Genomic DNA, 13,303 nt, shown 5'->3' with positions numbered 1-13,303 from the left:
TTAAGAGACTGCTGGACATGCATATGGTCACAGAAATTTGAGAGTTTGTACATTAGGTTTACTTTACATGAGGATCAATGGTAGGCACATCATCATGGGCTGAAGGGCCTGTTCTGTGCTGTACTGTTCAATGTTCTATGTGCTATTAATTTAGCACTGTAAAAATATAATTTATGACTTAAGAATTATCTAAAGTGGCTAGATTTGTTCATATTACCATGGTACTAAAATTTCTGTCCATTAATGACAGCACTAACTACCTTTATTGTCATTAGTGATATATTCAGAAAATATGAAGATTGGAATTTATCTCCTAAATTTTAAAACTTTCTGTTTCAGAAAATGTCTGACGTGGGAACAGAAGAGATCCAAGAAAAGTCTCAACCAGAAGGTAATGCTGCCCTTACTTGAATTATTAGCGTGTTACTCTCGAAAATAATATCTGTTTAGGACACTCTCAACCTAAAGGCCTGAAATGTTTTAGAATAAGGATTTACTTACATTTGGAAACTCAACTGCTGGCACCATCCTAACTATCATTCTGTTTCAGAGGTGAATCTAGCTGAAAGTCATAGAGTCACACAGCAAAGAATAAAATTTTTGGTCCATTGTGTCTACGCTGATCTATCTGCACAAATCTCTCTTTCTAGCATTTGACCCATAACCCTTAATGTTATAACATTTCAAGTATTTATCCATGTACCTTTTTAAAAGTTGTAAGGTTTCCCACCTCAAGTACTCTCCCAGGCATTGCATTCCAGACCCTATCTGAGTGAAAAACATTTTCCTCAAATTCCCTCTTAATCTCCCACTCTTCACCTTAAAATTATGCTTCCTTGTTACTGACCCTTCAAGTAAGGGGAGCACCTGCTTTCTATCTTCCCTGTCCATGCCCCTCATGATCTTATACACCTTTATCAGATCTCCCCTCAGCTTTCTTTGATCTAAAGAAAACAACCCAGTCTTATCCAGCCTCTCAGGCAACATCCTGGTAACCCTCTTCTGCCCCCCCCCTCACCTCGTGTCTCCAGGTGGAGACTATTAAAATGTTAGCATATTTTTTTAAAAATAGTAATGGATGAAAGGGAGTTAGTGCAGATGCTGGAAACCCGAGACAAAACGGAAAATGTTGTAAGTATTCAGGAAGGCATGCAGCATCTGTAGGGAGATAACTATTTAATATTTGGGATTGGTGTTCCTTTGTCAGAAATGTTTGTACCAAGCTTTAAACAAGAAGAAGGAGAAAAGTCACTCTGGATAAACAAAAGGGAAAGTCTGTCTGAAGAGATTAAATAATAGTAACAACATCAAAGGATAAGGTGGTGGTAATAGTACCAACAAAGCTAAGTAAGATGAACCTAGAGGAATGGAAATGGGAAAAGTGGCATCATTATTAATAGCTACCTCCTGAATAAAGGGGTGCAAAGCTTATAATCTGAAATTGTTAATTTGTTATTGAGTCTAGAAAGTTTCCTAAAAAAAATCTATTTAAGGCCCAGAACTTTCATCTGACATTACTACCACTTTTGTGCAAAATATGATCAATGTTCTGTCTTATCCACCACTGGTAGGTAGTTAGTTCTATAAGTTTAAAACAGAAGGTGGCTGTTTTGGCGACTTTGATATTTATATGTACACATTGTTGTGGTTCTGTTCGCCGAGCTGGGAGTTTTTGTTGCAAACGTTTCGTCCCCTTTCTAGGTGACATCCTCAGTGCTTGGGAGCCTCCTGTGAAGCACTTCTGTGATGTTTCCTCCGGCATCCATGAGCAAAACCAACGTAGTGTACAAAATCCCATGCAAGGACTGCACAAGACACTACATAGGACAAACAGGAAGACAGCTAACAACCTGCATCCATGAACACCAACTAGCCACGAAACGACACGACCAGCTATCCTTAGTAGCCACACACGCAGATGACAAACAACATGAATTCGACTGGGACAACACTACTATTATAGGGCAAGCCAAACAGAGAACAGCCAGGGAATTCCTAGAGGCATGGCACTCATCCACAGATTCTATCAACAAACACATCGTCCTGGACCCAATATACCGGCCACTGCAACGGAAAGCAACTGACAACTGGAAGCGGCAGAGACAAGCCACTATAAATGCCAGAGGAAACATCACAGAAGTGCTTCACAGGAGGCTCCCAAGCACTGAGGATGTCACCTAGAAAGGGGATGAAACGTTTGCAACAAAAACTCCCAGCTCGGCAAACAGAACTACAACAATGAGCACCCGAGCTACAAATCTTCTACCAAACTTTGAATATGTACACGTTCCACAGTAATGTACATGAGGATATTTTTTATATTGTCTAGATGTTGAGACAATCCCCATTGTAAGAGAAGTTTCAGATCTCTCAAAGAAGAATGATGTCTCTGATCCTCAAGAGCTCTGTGATCAAGAACATCTCAACACTGATACCATTGTTGGTAAGATCATAAATCAAATAAAAGAACCAACTTCTATCAGATTATTTTATCAGATGGTTGTCAGGATGTTTAATTCAATCTTGGTGGCTTGTATGGGCCCCTCTCAAGAACTGCCATCCATTAATGCTGCTTTATTGTTTAAAAGTAGTTCAGTTGGTGAGGTGCATGTCCTTAGTTTATATGATACTCCCGCTATTAGCCCATGTGAAACTTGGCAAAACTCACCCTGACTAGAATAGGTAGTTTACATAGTCAGATTAGATCCATTGATCTATGGAATTGGCCCTCAAAATTTAAGTATTTCTAAACAATTGGATTTTGAAGTAACATAATGTGCTTGTTTTTGGCAATTTGGGCAGTTCTACATGTTGTTCAGCTGAAGCCTCTGTATCATGTGTGGCCTGGCCTGGCCTACCAGTGTTGAATTGGACTTGGAAGACTCCTTGCATCGGGTGACACATGAGGCAGGCAAATTGCATGCTTTCATATGTTGTTTCCCCTGGGAAAAAAAAGTCACTAGTTTGAAGCCACAGGCAAGAACCTGAAGAGTGCTATTCTGAATCAAACATGACTGATTGAGAATCCTCTCTGCCATTAATGCCTCTTGCAGTATTGGAAGGAATTACATGGTGTTCGTCAAGTTTATTATTTTTTTAAAAAGTACACGTGCTGGAAATTTGAAATAAAAACAAAGAATTGGAGAAACTCAGTTCTGAAGAAAAGTTACATTGGTCTTGAAATGTTAAATCTGTTTCACTTTCCACAGATGGTGCCAGACCAGCTGAGTTTGTCCTGCACCTGTTGTTTATTAACTTTTTTACACCATAATTGGCCATTAGTTCCTGGAATGGTTAATCAGAAATATCTGTCTTGGAAACAGGATCACTACCTGGTGTGCCATAAGACCATCTACTCTCTCTTGAACCAGGTTAAAATGAGTTATTTAACAAGTGTGTGGCACTACAGAAATACCCATTCATCACCTTTGTTTTGTTTTAAAAAGTTAATGTTTTTCAAAAGCAGAGGATCACGCTTTGAATTAGCACTCTTTGTCTGCTGTCTATATTACAAAAATATTCATAAGTATGATAATGGAACTAAGGGGTTATAATTGTAAGGAAAAAACTAGCTAGGGGCCTCCTTTAGATGAGGGAATGGTGAGGAGTGACCTGATGAAAGTTAAGGATTTTACGGAGGACATACAGAAAATATGTTTCCTCTTGAGGGATGATACAAAGTTAGAGATTATCAATATAAAGCAGTCACTAATAAGCCCAATAGGGAATTCAATAGGAAGAACCTTCTATGGTGAGGATGTGAAACTCACTGTTCTATCAAGAAGTTAAACTGATAGAATTGTACAGCACAGAAGGAGACCGTTATACATTTTATTATTTAAAAAAATCTAATCTCATATTACCTTTGGTCCTTTTGTCAATTACATGAAAGTAGTGAAGGCTAATGTGGAGCATTAGTACAGTGTAATCTTGAAAAATGTCCATATTACAGAGAAGGTGGTGTTGGATGTCTTGAAACACATAAAAGTGGATAAATCCCCAGAGCCTAATCAGGTGTCCCCCTTCTGTGGGAAGCTAGGTAAATGATAGCTGGACCTCTTGCTGAGATATTTGCATCATCGATACGGCGGAAGACTGGAGGTTGGCTAATGTGGTGCCATTATTTAAGAAAGGATGTAAGGAAAAGCCATGGAATTATAGACCAATGAGCCTGACATCGGTGGTGGAGCAAGTTGTTGGACAGAATCCTCAGGGACAGGATTTACATGTATTTGGAAAGGCAAGGACTGATTAGGAATAGTCAGCATAGCTTTGGTGTGGGAAATCATGTCTCATGAACTTAATTGAGTTTTTCTTTGAAGAAATAACAAAGAGGATTGATGAGGGCAGAGCGGTGGATGTGATCTATATGGACTTCAGTAAGGCGTTCGACAAGGTTCCAATGGGAGACTAGTTAGCAAGGTTAGGTCTCATGGATGGAATACAGGGAGAACTAGCCATTTGGATACAGAACTGGCTCAAAGGTAGAAGACAGCGAATGGTGATGGAGGGTTGCTTTTCAGACTGGAGGCCTGTGACCAGTGGAGTGCTATAAGGATCGGTGCTGGGTCAACTACTTTTCGTCATTTATATAAATGATTTGGATGTGAACATAGGAGGTATAGTTAGTAAGTTTGCAGATGACACTAAAATTGGTGGTTTAGTGGAGAGCGAAGAAGGTTACCTCAGAGTACAATGGGATCTTGATCAGAAGGGCCAATGGTCTGAGGAGTGGCAGATGGAATTTAATTTAGATAAATGTGAGGTGCTGTATTTTGGAAAGCCAAATCTTAGCAGGACTTATGCACTTAATGGTAAGGTCCTAGGGAGTGTTGCTGAACAAAGAGATCTTGGAGTGCAAGTTCATAGTTCCTTGGAAGTAGAATCACAGGTAGATAGGATAGTGACAAATGCATTTGGTATGTTTTACTTTATTGGTTAGAGCATTGAGTACAAGAGTTGGGAAGTCATGTTGCAGCTGTATAGGACATTGGTTAGGCCACTTTGGAATATTGTGCGCAATTCTGGTCTTCTTCCCATGGGATGGATGTTATGAAACTTGAAAGGGTCAGAAAAGATTTACAAGGATGTTGCCAAGGTTGGAGGATTTGAGCTATAGGGAGAGGCTGAAAAGGCTGGGGCTGTTTTCCCTGGAATATTGGAGGCTGAGGAGTTCATAAAATCATGAGGGGCATGGATAGGATATATAGACAAAATCTTTTCCCTGCGGTGGGGGAGTCCAGGACTAGAGGGCATAGGTTTAGGGTGAGAGGGAAAAGATATAAAAGGGACCTAAAGGGCAACTTTTTCATGCACAGAGTGATGTGTGTATGGAATGTGCTGCTAGAGGAAGTGGTGTAGGCTGGTACAATTACAGCATTTAAAATGCATGTGGGTGGGTATATGAATAGGAAGGGTTTGGAGGGATTTGGGCCAAGTGCTGGCAAATGGGACTAGATTAAGCTAGGCTATCTGGGCAGCATGGACGAGTTGGACCAAAGGGTCTGTTTCCATGCTGTACTTCTCTTCAACTCAATGAATCAGTAGGGCTGAATGGCCTGTTTCTCTGCTATAAATCCTTTAAACAGTGTGCTAATTGGAAGCCAGTTATTTCTGAGTTTACTATAACCCTGTTTGTACAGTTAGTGTTTGGTCTCGGTTGTGGAAATATTAGAAACTTTTACCAGATTTTCAGTGAGTTTCTTTATATCATACCAGTGTAAGATAGCACTAAGCACAGCAAAACAAAAAAAACTGGACATCTTGATCTTGCAACCACTACTGATATTTGAGTGGCTGCTTCCATACTTACCTGGTTGAATCATGGTTCAGGCAGGAACCTGGAAGTGACCCTGCCAGAGGGCATCAATTAACAGGATTAGGAATTCTGATGAAGGGCTCCTGCCCGAAATGTTGATTTTCCTGCTCGTCAGGTACCGCCTGACCTGCTGTGCTTTTCCAGCACCACTCTAATCTTGACTCTGATCTCCAGCATCTGCAGTCTTCACTTTTGCCTGGCATCAATTAACAGGCAATCTCCAAGAGATCTCATCCATTGAGGACAGTGTTTGGATCAGTGAGATGTGAGCTGAACAGTAGAACTTGCATTAAAATTTAGCTGGCAGAATAACACAGAGACAGGCATATGTTATGCAACTAGGGAGATGTTGGCATTGTGGTATGTCACTGTCTGAGGCAAATGTTCAGGATACATGTGTTTGAATCGCACCGTGGCAATTGGTGAAGTTTAAATTTGATGAAATTTTGAATTAGAAGCTGGTATACGGGTGATCACGTAGCAATTTTTGATTGGCCTATCTGGTTCACTCATGTCCTTGGGGAAAGACTCCACACCCACAACAATGTGGTTGACTTCTAACTATCCTCTTGAAGTAGTGTAAAGAACCAGTCAATTAAAAGACAATTACAGATGGGCAACAAATACTGACCTTGCCAGTGATGCCTACTTCCTATGCAGGAATAAAGAAAAAGATTACCTGGATTATGGTTTTTCCACTATTGCTACAAAAAACCCTGTTTGTAATGCCCCATTATGGTCAAGATGTGGAGGTACTGGTGTTGGACTGGGATCGACAAAGTTAAAAATCATATGACATCAGGTTATAGTCCAGTGGTTTATTTGGAAGTGCCAGCTTTTGGAGCGCTGCTCCTTCATCAGGTAGTTAGTGGAGTCTGCTCCTACTCTGCTAGCTACCTGAGGAGCAGTGCTGCAAAAGCTTGCAGGTCCAAATAAACCTGTTGGACTATAACCTGGTGTCGTGTGATTTTCAACATTATAGTCAATTTTTGCCTAATCTGTCTACATGAGACCCGTAAAGTTAAGTTCTATTGTTTCAGAGAAATTGGCTTCACAAATATCATTTTAAGAGGTTAGATTAGAAAAGAAGAATATTCATTAATTGCAACTGATTTGAGCTGTGGAGTTGAGAGATGTAATGAAAAACAAGAGTCACTCCAGGACATGATTATTGTTGGAACAAATAAAATGCAGAACCAGGATATACTGGAAGTAGTGACTAGGTGACGCAAGCTTTGATTAAAGAGTGAAGATTAATTAGGAAATTAGTCTTCATAGTTAGGCTTTCAGGACAGTTTTGCAAAATTAAGAAAGTATGCGTTAGAGAAGGAGCCTGCAGCAGATTTTGATTTTAGTGTTGGGAATTAATGACACAGAAGGGAAATCAATGATCTGAAGTTCTGCTCCGAAGCTGAGACAGTAGAGTTTGTAAATTTCTTTGCTCTGCAAACAGAGATGGTATTATACTGATAATATCACTGGAATAATAATCCAGAGACCCAGGCTAAAAATCTGCACACATGGGTTTAAATCCCACTGCAGTAGATAGTGAAATCTGACTTCAATAACATTTACAATTTAAAGCTCGTCAAATATAACAATATAATCTTTGTTGATTGCTGTAAAAATCCATCTGGTTTACCAAACCCCTTTGGGAAGGAAATGGATCCTTACCCAATCTGTCCCACATGTAATTCCAGACTCACAATCAAGTGGCTGAAATGGCCTAGCAAGCTACACAGCTATGTGAAATTGTTACAAAGTCAAAAGAAAGGAATTGAATTGGATCTGCCATTCATCATCAGTTGAAGCACTGATGGCAAACTCAGCCCTGTCAAACCCTGTAAAGTCCACCTTGTGCCAAAATTGGGAGAGTTACATCATGGACTGACGAGCAAAGTCACAGCATCATAGGTTACAATGTACCAGACACAACCAGCACCATTCCTTTGTTTTCCTGCCTTACTTTTGTTTTAGATTACTTACAGTGTGGAAACAGGCCCTTCAGCCCAACAAGTTCACACTGGCCCACTGAGTGCAATCCACCCAGACCCATTCCCCTACATTTACCACTTCACCTAACACTATGGGCAATTTAGCATAGCCAATTCACCTAACCTGCACATTTTTGGACTGTGGGAGGAAACCCACGTAGGCACAGGGAGAATGTGCAAACTCCACACAGTCAGTTGCCCGAGGCGGGAATTGAACCCGGATCTCTGGCACTGTGAGGCAGCAGTACTAACCACTGTGCCGCCGTGCTGCCTTACTGACAGGATCCATCAAGTAGAAGTGGCAGCACTTTGGGGAGGTTGTTGCCTTGGCCGTCCTTAACATTGCTGCCAACCAAGCCCTCTACTCACCATTAATATAAGTGTTTTCATTCAATCACCAAAATGGCATTTAATCTCCTTTAGTACAACCGTTCACAGTAAGAGATTTCATCAAAGCTTCCTTAATGAACTCAAAATAACCTGCTTAAAGTGGCAAACATTTAAATTGTAATCTGGAATTATAACCCTTTTTCTTTAAAACATTTACACTCAACACAATAGACAACTGACTTTGTAGAGATGATGTTTGAAAGAAACATCATTTGGAAAATAAAAACACCCGTGTTGGCCAAGTTTCTGAAAATAAGACAGAGAATTTGATGAATTCTCACAGGTTCTATTATTGATAAAATTGAATTTGCTGGCAGCCATAGACTAATGAAAGGTCTGTTGTTTGGATTGAAATGAACTTGGCTATAAGTTCAGAGTTCTTCTTTCCGGACTTTATACAGGAGTCAGAAATACTGATATTTGGGAATGTTATCCAATTCCAAGAAGTTCCTGCTGAAGGAAAAGGGAGAAAGAAACTTGCAGCTTCTGGGGTTCTCTTCCTTGTGACTACGTCCATCTGTGAAAAGAGAAACAAAGCTCAGAAAGGGTTGCTAGGCAACCATGAGCAAAGAGGCTTTTGTATTGGTCTTCACTACAGAAGATAAAAAGTTGGTGAGTCAGGAAATGGCACGGAAGGAAGAACTCAGGAATTACTACTACCAGAGAAGTAGTACTGGGTAAATTGTTGAGCTGCAGGTTGACAAATGCCTTGGTCTTGATAGACTGCATTCTAGTATCTTAAAATATGTCAGTACTGAATTAGTTGATGCATTGATTTAATTTTCCAAAACTCCCTGGATTCTGGGAAGGTCCCATTAGATTGGATGATAACAATGTGAATTCTTTATTCAGAAGTGGAGGGAGACAGAAAGCAGGAAAGTACAAACCAGTTAGCTTAACATCTATCAGAGAGACAATGTTAGAATCTATTAACAAGAAAATTATAGCAAGAGACTTAGATACATTTATGGTAATCAGGCAGTGTCAACCTTTGTGAAGGGGAAATCATCTATAAACAATTTATTGAAATTCTTTGAGTAAGTAAGATATGCTGTGAATGAAGGAGAACCAGAGAGGTACTGAACTTGAATTTTAAAAGGTATTTGATGAAAGACCAGTTGAAAGATTAGTGATAATAAAAGCTCAGATAGGGTGTAGCATATTGGCGTGGATAGAAGATTGGCTGACAAACAGGAAGCAGAGAGAGTGCATGAATAAGTCTCTTTCAGGTTGGCAAGACGTAACAAATGTGTCGCTAGGATCTGTGTTGGGATCTCAACTGTTCACAGTTTATGCAAATGACTTGATGAAGGGACAGAATTATGGTTGCAAAATTTGCTGATGACAGATAGGTAGGAAAGTAAGTTGCAAAAGGACGTAAAGAGGCTACATGATTAGATAAATTGAGTGAGCAAAGGTCTGAAAAGTGATGTATCATGTCGGAAAATAGAAACTATCCATTTTGTCAGAAAAAAAAAGCATATTACTTCGATGGGAAGAACCTGCAAAGCTCTGAGATGCAGAGGGATCAGGCTGTCTTCATGCATGAATTGCAAAATGTTTGTATGCAGGTGCAACAAGTAATTTGGAAAGCTTGTGAATAATATCAAGAGACTGGCAATTCTATCGTAAATAATTCGGACACAAATCAAGAGCATGGAATACAGGGAGAACTAGCCATTTGGATACAGAATTGGCTCAAAGGTAGAAAACAGCGAGTGGTGGTGGAGGGTTGCTTTTCAGACTGGACACCTGTGATCGGTGTTAGGTCCACTACATTTTGTCATTTACATACATGATTTGGATATGAACATAGGAGATATAGTTAGTAAGCTTGCAGATGACACCAAAATTGGAGGCAGTAGATAGCGAAGAAGGTTGCCTCAATATACAATGGAATAAATGTGAGGTGCTGCATTTTGGAAAGCCAAATAAGGGCAAGATCTGTACACTTAATGGTAAGGTCCTGGGAACTACTGCTGAACAAAAAGTCCTTAGAGTGCAGGTTCATAGTTCCTTGAAAGTAGAGTTGCAGGTAGATAAGATCATGAAGGCGGCGTTTAGTATGTTTTCCTTTATTGGTCAGAGTATTGAATATAGTACTTGGGAGGTAATATTACAGCTGTGCAGGACATTGGTTAGGCCACTTTGGAGTATTGTGTGCAATTCTGGTCTTCCTCCTGTTGGAAGGATGTTGTGAAACTTGAAAAGGTTCAGAAAAGATTTATAAGGATGTTGCTAGGATTGGAGGGTTTGAGCTATAGGGAGAGGCTGAATAGGCTGGGGCTGTCTTCCCTAGAGCATTGGAGGTTGAAGTGTGACCTTATAGAGGTTTATAAAATTAATAGGAGCATGGATAGGGTAAGTAAACAAGCTCTTTTCCCTCTGTGGGGGGAGTCCAGAACTGGAGGACATAGGTTTGGAGTGAGAGGTGAAAGATTTAAAAAGGGACGTAGGACACTTTTTCACACAAAGGGTGGTGCATGTATGGAATGAGCTGCCAGAGGAAATGGTGGAAGCTGGTACAATTACAACATTTAAAAAGGTATCTGGATGGGGTAAATGAATAGGAAGGGTTAAGGGATATGGGTCAAGTGCTGGCAAATGGGACTAGATTAAGTTAGGATATCTGGTCACATGGACAAATTGGACCAAAGGGTCTGTTTCCATGCTGTACATCTCTATGTCTCTATGGTGGAATAATCTTCACTTGACTCAATGAGTGCAGCTCTAATAACACGAAAACTCAATATCCTCCAGGACAAAGCCACCCACTTGATTATCACCAATATTCACTCCCTTCAGTGCTGACACACATCAGTACAGTCTGTACTGCTTATAAGACATGCTGCAGCAGCTGACCAAAGTTCTCCTGACAGCACCTTGCAGACCCTTGATCTGTACCACCTACAAGACAAGGGCAGTTAAAGCGTGGGAACAATAGCACCTGCAAGTTTCCTTTGAAGCCACTCACCATCCTGACTTGAAAATATATCGCCATTTCTTCATTTTCTTTACATCGAAAGCTTCGAACACCCTCACAGTACTATGGATTCCATGGTCTGCAGCAGTTCTAGAAAGCAGCTCATGATCACTTTCCAAGGGTAATTAAGGATAGGCAATAATTACTTAACTAGTAGGTGTTGACACCATCCATTGACTGAATTTTAAAAATTGACTTTGGGAGAAAAAGACCCCAGATTGTTTAATTTATGTTCTGATGCGGGGTTAAGATATTAAGAGAAGTCAGGCTGCAGCCCCCAAAGAGAGTTCAGTGGTAGCTACAGGGGATGTCAGTAGTACGAAAGCATGTTGTGGGAAGTTGTAGTTATTAACCTCATACTGCAAAATTCTCCATGCACCACCCCAACTGAATTCATGCTATGTTATGCCAACAAATGTCTCTCTACTTACCTCAATGTCTCCCCATGCCATCTATATCAATCTGCATCCGTCCACCCAAACTCCATGTCCCTTCACAGTCCTGTGCCATCTCTTCCTAACCCATGCTTGCTACCTTTTTTCCCTTAATGCCCTCTACTCTGACTTACCCTTGGCAGACCATAGTGACCCAGGTGAGATTAGTAAACTCCTGAACTGCACATGAAAAAAGGATTTTTATTCATGGCCCCATGTGAAAGATTTTATCTAGCACTTTGTTACGACACAGGGTAAACTCTCCTGCTTAATTTAAACCAGCAACACAGAAAAGATCTATTCCATGTAGTAATGTGAAAATTCGAGAGGTCAAGAACCATCTAAAGTAAAAATTAACAACTTTATTTCTTAAAGTATAACAGAATAATTATCTAACAACTATTTACAACTCCTTCCTCTAACCTATCTTTTACCTTTCCCTTCTACAATACTAGTCCAATAAAACCGGAAATTAAAGATATACAAAACAAAAACTTCTTATCTCAATCAGGCATCTTTTGGTTCTTCCGTTTTCTGGTCATTTTTTCTTCTTCTTGGGGATTTTGCTTCATCAGTTCCTGATCGATAGTAGCTTTAAGAGAGCTATTTTTCAGGCAGTCTCTACATGCTGGCTTGGCAATTCTTCATAACATCTCTCCCCTTTTAAGAAAAAAATGAACCATCATATTGAAAGGATGGCTTCATTTTTTTAAAAAAACACATTACCCTAACATATAGATATCTTTAATATAAGTTCACTTTAACGCCATATACAAAATTAAATACAAATCTCATCTAAACTCAGTTAAATCTGTGATAACACATCTGTGATTACATTCTTACGACTTGCAACATGTATGATTTTTAAATTAAAAGTCTGTAACATAAGACTCCAATGAAACAGTCTCATATTCTTGTCTTGAAAGTGTTCTAAGAATGCAGTTAGATTCTGATCCATGTACACAACAGTCTTTGACACATTGTTTGTGACATACACATTAAAATATTGTAATGTCAGTACCAAACTCAATAGTTCCTTTTCGATTGTGGACATTTCCTCTGGTGGATGTTGATCTTTGAAAAGTAACCAACTGGCAGTTCAATCCTATCCTCATTTTCCTGTGGGAATACAGCCCCAACTCCTATGTCACTAGCAATGATGGCGACTTTAAAGGGTTTTGAAAAGTTTGGTGAAGCTCAAACTGGTTTGGTGGTTCTTATTGATTTCAAATGGTCAAATGCCTCCTTGCATTGTTCTGTCCACTGAAACGTTGTGTTCTTCTTCAGCAAATCGGTTAACAGTGCTACTACACTGCTGAAGTTTGGAACAAAATTCCAATTGAATCCGCTGAGTCCTAAAATCAAAGCACCTATTTCTTAGAGATTGGTCATGGAAATTCTTCGATGGCCTTAGTCTTTGCAATTCGTGGGGTCGCCCTTCCATACCCGATGTTATGTCCCAAGAACATCATCTCTGCTTTTGCATTTTTCCCTTTCCCTTTCTCAGTTTTATTTAAGTTTATCACCAGTTTTGTGTCTCATAGCTGTTCAAAGAGCTCTGCCATGTGATCTTTCCAGGACTTAAAGGTCACTACATCGTCCAAATACACTGCACAGTTTGTTAACCAATCCACAACTCTGTTCATGAGTCTTTGGAATGTGGTGGGTGTGTTCTTCATTCCAA

The 13,303-nt window shown here is 39.9% G+C and overlaps 1 protein-coding gene across 1 annotated transcript in view; it reads left to right on the top strand.

Moving 5' to 3' along the window:
* Window positions 1-1,074: 1,074 nt before the first annotated feature.
* Window positions 1,075-13,303, top strand: part of LOC132830958 (zinc finger protein Aiolos-like) — a 203,648-nt gene continuing 191,419 nt past the window's right edge. Inside the window, exons 1-2 of the mRNA XM_060848921.1 lie at window positions 1,075-1,147; window positions 2,330-2,443. Coding sequence (XP_060704904.1) covers window positions 1,075-1,147; window positions 2,330-2,443 — 187 coding nt within the window. The remainder of the gene's footprint in view (window positions 1,148-2,329; window positions 2,444-13,303) is intronic.

This window comes from Hemiscyllium ocellatum, chromosome 32, assembly GCF_020745735.1.
Source record: "Hemiscyllium ocellatum isolate sHemOce1 chromosome 32, sHemOce1.pat.X.cur, whole genome shotgun sequence".
NCBI classification, from domain to species: domain Eukaryota; kingdom Metazoa; phylum Chordata; class Chondrichthyes; order Orectolobiformes; family Hemiscylliidae; genus Hemiscyllium; species Hemiscyllium ocellatum.
This window is presented reverse-complemented; position numbering and strand designations above follow the sequence as displayed.